Here is an 8,811-nt window from a genome sequence, read left to right on the forward strand (position 1 = left end):
AAAAGAAAAAAAAAAGAAAAGAATAAAATAATGGCCTCTGACCTTATTCTGAAGGAGATGGTAAGCAGGGTGCAATTACTGCCCCACATCAAACCCGAGTCAAAGATAAGAGCCAGAGTAAGCTGCAAAATAATAATTAGGAATACAATAGTACTTATATAGGATTTCCATTGCCAGTTTCCTCAACAAATATTAATTAAAGACCTAATTGCATGAAACTTATTTTGGGGTTTTAAGTTGAATAAACTGAACACCTTATAAAACCAACGATCCTACTTCCATATTAATATTTTTGATAATAATAATAACAGAGACAAAAAAGTGCAAAAAATGTATAATGCAGGCAGAATATTTGTTCAGATTGTTCAATTTTTAAATTTTCTATTAACAGTCAGGAGGCTTGGAGTGTTTGGAGCCTCAGAATGAAATATATTCTATCACACATAGCAGGAAAATCAGTTTTATACAAGTGCCAGTAACTAATCACACATATTCACTTCTGCCTACTTGTACAGTAGAAAGGAACACTAAGTCTCAGAATTTTCTTACTTGACATTTTGGGCAACCTAAACAGGCATTTCAACTTTTATAAAGGTTTCTGGATAAACAGGAAGTCATTACTATTTAAATGAACAAAGAAAGCCTTCAAGAGAGTGAAATTCAGAAAAATATCCTAAACCATTAACAAAGCCGTTGGTACCTTTGCCTAATTTGTCCTGCATTAATCACAGCGGAAAACAAAACAAAGTGTGTGGAATATTATGCACTAGCAGGAAAAGATTATAATGAATAGTCACATTGTTCAAGAAGAAAAAAGAGCTCCTGAAAACTGAACTTCTGAGAAATTTAGAATATAAAATAGTACTTACTACTAAGTTATAAAAAAGTATTCATTTGCAGGGAATACTCTTTCCTTTTTTTTTTTTCCCTGTTGGATAGATTGTTCAGTATCTTCAGTATTTTATATATAGCAGAGGTGTATCACCTCCTGCCAGCTGACATATTAAACACTTGCCAGAACACCGACTAATGGTGTAAGCAAAGTGTTACTTAAAATGAAGATATGTGCATGTTAAACAAATTAAACTGGGAAGTAAATAAATCTTTGACTTGCTTTTGGACTTTGCCATATTTTCTTTCCAAAAAGGAAGAGAAAGACTGTACCCAGTACATAAAAACTGCTTGGATATTCCCACTGTAATTCAGTGCTGATATTCATTCTAATATTACGTTGATATTAATTCAGACCTTATGCCAATATTATCTGACATTCTGATACTAATGCTAAACTGAATCCAATACTTATGTACAGGAAGAATACCAGATAAACGGATTAGCAAACACAATAGTTATGATTTTTAGTAGGGGTAGATTCACCTTTGCAGAGCATTTAAGAATTAGACAAAATACCAAAATAAATCTCGTGCATTTCAACTAGTTTTCTCATTTTGAAAACATGACTGCATAGGTACTTCACTTACCCAATTACTTCTCTGAAAGATATTCAGATGTATCCAGATTTCACAATATTTGTGGCTCAGCTCCTTTTCTACATTTTTATTTCTTTTAGAATCTATTATGGATCTCAGATAACAAACGTGTTTCAGACTGTTTCCTGCTAGGCAAACTAAAGAACACAGAAGATTGGACAGATCTCCCTGACTCTCAGCAGACTCTAGCCAAGACCTTGCTTTGGTTATCAGCACCAGTTTTATGAGATAGCAAATGTGATTTGGAAGCAGGAAGGAAATAAAGAGGGAGTCTCAAATAGTTTGAATAAATCATAAATAAAAGGCATATATATATATAATAAATCATAAATAAAATCATAATAAAAATCTAGTTCCTATGTGTATTTTCAATAAATACATAATCAAAATTATTTTATAACTGGATTCTTCAGGATAAACTCCCATTGTCACTCACAGAGTCTCTGAGGGATGCTTTATATTATTACTGGCAACCTGTGCGATACATGTCTTGCATTGATGTTTCAGCTTGAAAGCTTCCTATGACAATGCAGTGAAGACCTTACAGGTTTGCCATAGATCACTGTCATTTTTGATGAAATGTGATGTTAACATGAAGTGGCGCCAAAAAGATGGTAGAAATCTTCCCTCCCTCCTTTCACTCATGCTAGTGAGCACTTACATCAGTAATTTTATTTGGAGTTAATGGGGCCCGTGACAATATGACTCACCAGTGAGAGAAATTATTCCATAATGGAAGACTTCAGAAAGTACTGGATTCAGAAACCAAATCAATTCCTATCCGGGTGTATAAGCTCTGGAGTTAAGATTTAATTTACAAGTGTCTCAATTTTTGTTTTTGGACAACTTGTGTTTCATCAGTAATTGGAAATATTCTTTCATTTTCCTGGATGAGGTAGTTTTAATGAAGTAAGGCACATGGCGAATGTAGTCTTCTAAAGATCTTATTCTCCAAATTAACTACCCAAGTCCCAGTGAAATATATAATTGTAATAACCTGAGATTTCACAAAAACTATCAAATTATTTGCAGGCAACAAGTATGTAACTACTGTGCTAGAAGTCTCTGCCCTTGAATGTGTGCAATAATTCTAAAGAAATTTCATTCAGGACAAGAATAATTTGTGACAGTCTGTACCGTGCAGGGAATTTGAGAGGTGCCATTGCTGAGCAATGGAAAAAAGCCATAAATTACCACATTTGTAAATTCAAATTCTTTGTCTCTCAGGATTACTGAAACAGATTATGATAACAACCTACTCCTGGAAAGCAGACAAGGTCTGGAGGAACCTCTCAGTAGAAACAATGAGAGCAAGAAGCCCATCCAGTGCTACCACAGAACTTGCTAGGTTTATCCATACATCATATAGCATAGTTGCTAATGAAGTGACCCATTTCCTCCCACCTTCCTAAATGAATAAAATATTCTATGCCTGGCATTCAGCATCACTGCATACATTTGTGCAAAATGAACACACGATACTATCATTTTAGAGTAGCAGCTTCTATCACCAATATTAGAATTCATTTGGCAGGGTCCTAAACATTGGGAGAAAGGGTTGAGGATCTGATAGCCAAGAATAGCAGTTTTCTCATAACACCACCACTTTGATGTCAGAATTCATAAATAGTTCTTAGCAAATTTATCTTAAAATTACAGATTGAAGTAGTGTAGCTCCCCACTTCTCCGGGCCTTGAACACAGGACATTTTCTGTAGTCTTTAGAAGTTTTTTTTCCTTTTTAAAGGAAAGTTTTTTTTCCTTTTTAAAGGCTTCAACAACAGGAGATAATGAAGCTTTGGTGCACAGTCATTTGACAAAGCTCAGGCTCCTCTCTGGTAACCAGAGCAAAGCTTTTCTGAAGCTGGAGACAACATGTTATTAAAGTGCATTGATGAATACTATGGCACATAATGTTCAGAAACAAACCGAGAGTCAGAGACATCAGCACATCTTCTATAAGATAAGGAAAACCAGGTATGTGGGCATATCAGAAGTTTCTTTCATCTACAAAAATAACTCAGAATATTCTGCAGCAACCCTGTTATTCTCCCACTAGCTTTCTAATGAAGGGGAGAGTAGCATTGCTTCATTCAGGTACATGGCCTTGACACAAGCATGACAACTGAGCCTGATAGCACACGATTGGTCTGCAGCAGAGAGAGAAGAGAAACCAGATTTCCCTGAATCTGTAAAATAAGTCATATCACTAGTAACATTTTCTTTTTTAACGTGGAGGATAAAAATACATTTACATATTCAAGGAAAAGTCAATTTCTTACACTCTCCATACCAAACTGAGCTTAAAATATTTAAATAATCAGAGTAATTAAAATGAAAGAAAGCATTCCTTGTCCTCGCAGACTTAAGCTTATCCACTTATTGATGCTCATTTGCAGGACACTGCCTTGGAGGTATGGCCTCAGAACTAGTCTAGTATTAAGAAAGATTCATCAAAAGTATTGAAATATACAACTGAAGTTCTAAAAGACTTGGAAAATGCACAAGATCCCAATCGAGACAGCAACATACTGAAGCTAAGAAGATAAACCAAATGGCTTCAATCTAAACAGTGTTATCACCAAAGAAATGGAAAGCCTCACAGAAGATACAAAATAGTTATTTATTATTTGAAATATGTAGACCTTGAAGAACTTCAGTTGCCAAGAAATTGAAAATGTAAAAGGTAGCCTTTTTTACTAACCTTTGATGCTAGAGTATGTAAGTTAGTTGAACAAATTGAGAATATTGCTCTAGATTTCAAAGCTGCAAAAAAATCTACAAATCAATCAAGACTTTGCTAACGGCCAACACTTACAACCATACAAAATGGGCCAACTGAAATCTAGGAGTGGCACATTGAGCCACGTTGATGTTCTTCAAATCCATCACATGAACATCACTTTTACAATAAAATGTAATTTTCTGCATAATAGATGACTTAAAAGCAATATGTGGAAATGATCTTATACAGTTGAACTTAAAAACATCCATCAAAACTGGGGGGGAAATTCCTGACAAGTATAAAGAGATTTTTCTACTCAAATGAAAGTTTTCTGACCCAACTTACTTCTTTGTAGCCGAAAATGATACGCCCATCATTGAGAAGGGTGGCCTGAAAAGTGAAACTGCCCAGGTTGTAATTATCCTGCAGATGAACATGGTCCCACTGGACAACTAGTGCTGTGCCTGTGAACCCCAGAGTGGGGGGGGGGTAGAGAGGCAAAGGGAAGAAAAAATGTGAGAAAAATATTAACTGACTGTAGGAAAAGTACTTAACTGCAGTTACTTGAAACAAAAAACAGTGATTTTTCTATTTAGCAACTCAGCCCAGCATCTGAAGAGCCGAAGATATTACAAGCACACGTTGCAGATGAAATCTTTTTAAGGGCAGACATCACAGTGCCACAGATAACTACCTCAGCTACTCACACGAAAGTCTGTTAAATAAAGAGTGGCCAAATAACTCGTCTGGAGATGCATAGGGAGCCAAGAATCTCTGAAACAAAATCCAATATTCACAGGTGTGCCTCCATGGCTTTTCTTCCACTATCTACATATGGTATGTGTTTACATATATACACCATGAAGACTTCGAAAAGCAAAGTGCTAATAGCACTACCTGTTTTGTGAAACTTATTATTTGAAGAACTCATATTCTTCCATTAACTATGCATTAATATCAATAGCGTTAATTTTTTTCTGCATAGCGCAAGCCCTTGCTGAGGCTCTACAAGTTGAAGAATATTAGGAACTGGCAATAAATAAATATAGCTTGAATTAAAACCATAATTCATAGCTGAAGTAAATATTAAGTCTAGTGTGCAGAGATTTACTTGTAAGAGACTTGTTAATATTCACAGGAGTTCTCTTGTTGAATATCCACTTATTGCAATAAAAATATACCCCAACTGATTTGCATATACTCCGAACATGTTGTACAGATATTGAGGGTTGCAGATACTTTCAGGCAGCTTGGCTGAAAGACACTTATCACCTGAGCCGTGTTTACTGAAAATGTTTCTTTTTTCATCTCCAGGACTATACACCGTACCCAACATACTATTTTTTTGGTGCTAATGGGAGTTATGTGCTTTGATTTACAACACTTTAATTTTGTTTCTTGCAGGGTGTACAGAGTAGCTCAGTTTGGTTCTAGCTCAATGCATTTTTTATATACCCTTGAAATATCATTTGTTACAGATCTTCAGAGCTGTAACTTTTATTAATATATATGGTCAGAGAATGTCACTGAACTGTGAGCATGCAAATTTCTGGTGCATACTACACTAAGTACATTGCATCATTGGCCCATGTATCTTTCATAAATACAGCACATGCTCATTAATTTGAGCATTTGTCTCTGCATTTTTCCTATTGCGATCAAATTTATTAATTGTTAATTATTAATGCTTATTGGAATATACTAAATTTCATTTTAAAGGAATGTAGAGGGACTGTTAAAATATTGGAGCAAAACCAGAAACTTTTATAGCCAGTCCAGTAGTGCATCTCAGAACACCAAACTAAAGCGGAGGTCGGCTTCCTCCAAAACAGTCTCCTCATTCCCAAGGACACTTGTGTAGGTCATGTGAATGTCGGCAATTGCCTCCACAATGGTGGACAGGTCACCACACTCTGTGCTTGTCCAATACAGATGCAGTCCTAAACTAGCACACTTGCCCAGAGGGATAAGAGAGTGATGAATAAGTTATAAGGAGCTGAAGAGACAACTCACACTTTTTAAAAAATCTGGGGTAAGATGGCAAATTCTATGTCCCAAAGTATACCTGTGGTCCAAAAGATCATCATACCTTATGCATGAGGAAGGATGTAAAATTTCAAAAATATATTCAACACTGTGATAGAAGCTAATAAATCTGGTATGGAATACAATGATAATAAATAGTATCTTTCCCAAAATATTTTAATTCTTTCAGGAAAGATGACAAATCTCAGGCCATGGTCCCAGATGATGTAAAAAATGAAAACAGTTTTTTTTTTTCTTAGAAAATTCAAGGACTAGGATGTTCTCATGCAACTCTGTTGAATTCTTAACAACTAAGGACGAGAATGTAAGAAAAATTTATGACTTAGTTAAAATAGTGATAGGATATATACTGATCCCGGACCTGAAAAATAAAAATGTACACACCTGATTGAAAATAGGATGTATTATTGGACATATTCTTAATCTTTGTCTTAATTCACTGTGCATAACCATTCAAAGGATGGTACAGACTTATCAAAGAACATTTAAAAAAAAAACAGATTTTTTGATATTATCCGTAGGTTTTAAATTAAGAATAAAGAATAAGTGACGTATTCAACCACTAAAGTCCTGAGGTAAGGCAGCATAAAGTCATTTAATCACATAGGTTATGTTTTCAAAATATTGATTATAACCGAGTTCATGAAAAAATGTCCACACATTTAAGGCATCTGAAATATTTTACATAGTTTTGACTTTGCAAACGTTGCAGTTTGCCTTTTAACCTTTCAAATTTTTCTATGGCAGACTGCTGAGAACTCATGGCATAGACGAGCATATTGGATTCCAATCCTGGAAGTCCATGGACATTCAGACTTTGACAGGTTTATTAACCTTATACCTGCCCTTCTTCTGTATAGACTTGGTATTGCACTCAATGAATACTTTTTATTTCCATTTTAGCCAAGGGGCTGGACAGTATTTTCTGAATAATTTTTCAAGGAACAGGAACTTGTACTTTTATAGAAGACAGATTTTTCCTTTTAAAATTGGTAAAAGGCATTGCTAATTCATGTACTTTGATACACAACAGCAATCTACCCAATTAGGAAAAAGAATTAATGACTCTCTAACCATTTTCTAGATGAAGTTTTTTGGATGTCTAGCCACAGGGTTTAAATAGCCTGTGAGTTTTAAAAAAATAGATATTGAAAAAATCTTCAGTTTTTCCTTCAAAAATATTTAGGAAAATATGAAGAATCAAGGGACACAGATGCATTTATTTATGAAGGACTACTACATACCATTATCAAAGTATCTGACTGTTGAATTTCTTGATACACTGGGATCAAAATTTGCCATTAAGGGTGCAATATATTGTGTAGCTGTTAGCATTCGATGCACAACTTCTCCAGTATATATGAAACCTACAATAAAGAAAAAATATTGTGACTATTTCAGTAACTTCTGAAAAGATTTAACAGAATAGCAGGTTTAACCAGGCATTGCCAGAGCAGTAAAGGGTCTTCTGAATGAAATTTATCCCACCACCAATTTTGTAGTGAATTAAATAAGATCTAAAACTGCAGGAAGATATCTGGTTGTCAGAAGAACAAGATCCAAGAAAAACAATTGAACCACTAGTTCAAGAATACATTTTCCATACAGAAAAAGAACACAAAAACAGACCAAACACAAAGAAGACAAATTCCAGTTATGGACAAAAGGCAGATATGTGGCCTTATCAAAATGAGTCATTTACCACTATGCATATTCCATAGTTTTTTCCACACCTTCCAGCAATCTGCCTGTTTGCTATTCATTTATCTACATTTTTATTTTTGCAAATTATTACCTCTTCATAAGTTGGGATAATCTTTTCTCCTATTTGTAGAGAAACAGAGTAAGAGACAAATTCAGACAACCAGAAGCGATAATCTTTTAAAAAAATCAAACAAGGAGTGGAACAGGTAGGCTTTTTTTCATGATTGTAAGCCAAGATGTAATTCTGGAACATTCTCTGCAGTGTCAGATCTCACCAGTTTTTCCTGTTCATCCCCAAATCCACAGCAGTCTTCAGACAAATTGTACATCCTGGACTGCCTCCATCAGCAGTTCTCACCTAAAAACTCTTCTTAGTTTGGAATTCGAGTATTTCCTCTAAGGAAAAACAGTCATCTGTGCACTTAAATGGCAGAAAAACCCTGACATTTTAAACAATTTATGCTCTACAAATAAACTTGCATTAAGGCTCATGAACTCCAACTAAACAGAGGGACTAACTTCTTTAAATGCCAAACACAGAGTCTGACTTAAGAATTTTCATTCCTCTGTAGTGTCTGTTCTTAAATTCTATTTATTAAGTTCTTTTTGAAAAATTCTGTGTTACCAACATGATAAGCTAGGCAACTAAATACCTTTACATCATTTAAAGCACACCAGTGTATTCAAAGAACACAGCATTCTAACGTCCAATCTACTAAATCCTAGAATTAAACCACATTGAAGATTCTTTGAATTAAATATCTAAATAACATTTTTTTCTCTTTTGCTAATTGACACAGAGAAACAACAATTAAAAAATGAAAAACATTCACACATAATTACAAGT

At 34.7% G+C, this 8,811-nt stretch overlaps 1 protein-coding gene across 1 annotated transcript in view; it reads right to left on the bottom strand.

The window, feature by feature from the left end:
- The window catches only part of LOC109368365 (plexin domain-containing protein 2-like), a 34,586-nt gene extending 26,940 nt beyond the window's left edge, over positions 1–7,646 (bottom strand). The window contains exons 1-3 of the mRNA XM_019616771.1: positions 7,505–7,646; positions 4,560–4,678; positions 43–122 (exon numbers count right to left, since the gene is read on the bottom strand). Of these exons, the coding sequence (XP_019472316.1) occupies positions 43–122; positions 4,560–4,678; positions 7,505–7,595 (290 nt within the window). The 5' untranslated portion in view covers positions 7,596–7,646. The remainder of the gene's footprint in view (positions 1–42; positions 123–4,559; positions 4,679–7,504) is intronic.
- Positions 7,647–8,811: the final 1,165 nt, after the last annotated feature.

This window comes from Meleagris gallopavo, chromosome 6 (genome assembly GCF_000146605.3).
Source record: "Meleagris gallopavo isolate NT-WF06-2002-E0010 breed Aviagen turkey brand Nicholas breeding stock chromosome 6, Turkey_5.1, whole genome shotgun sequence".
NCBI classification, from domain to species: Eukaryota; Metazoa; Chordata; class Aves; order Galliformes; family Phasianidae; genus Meleagris; species Meleagris gallopavo.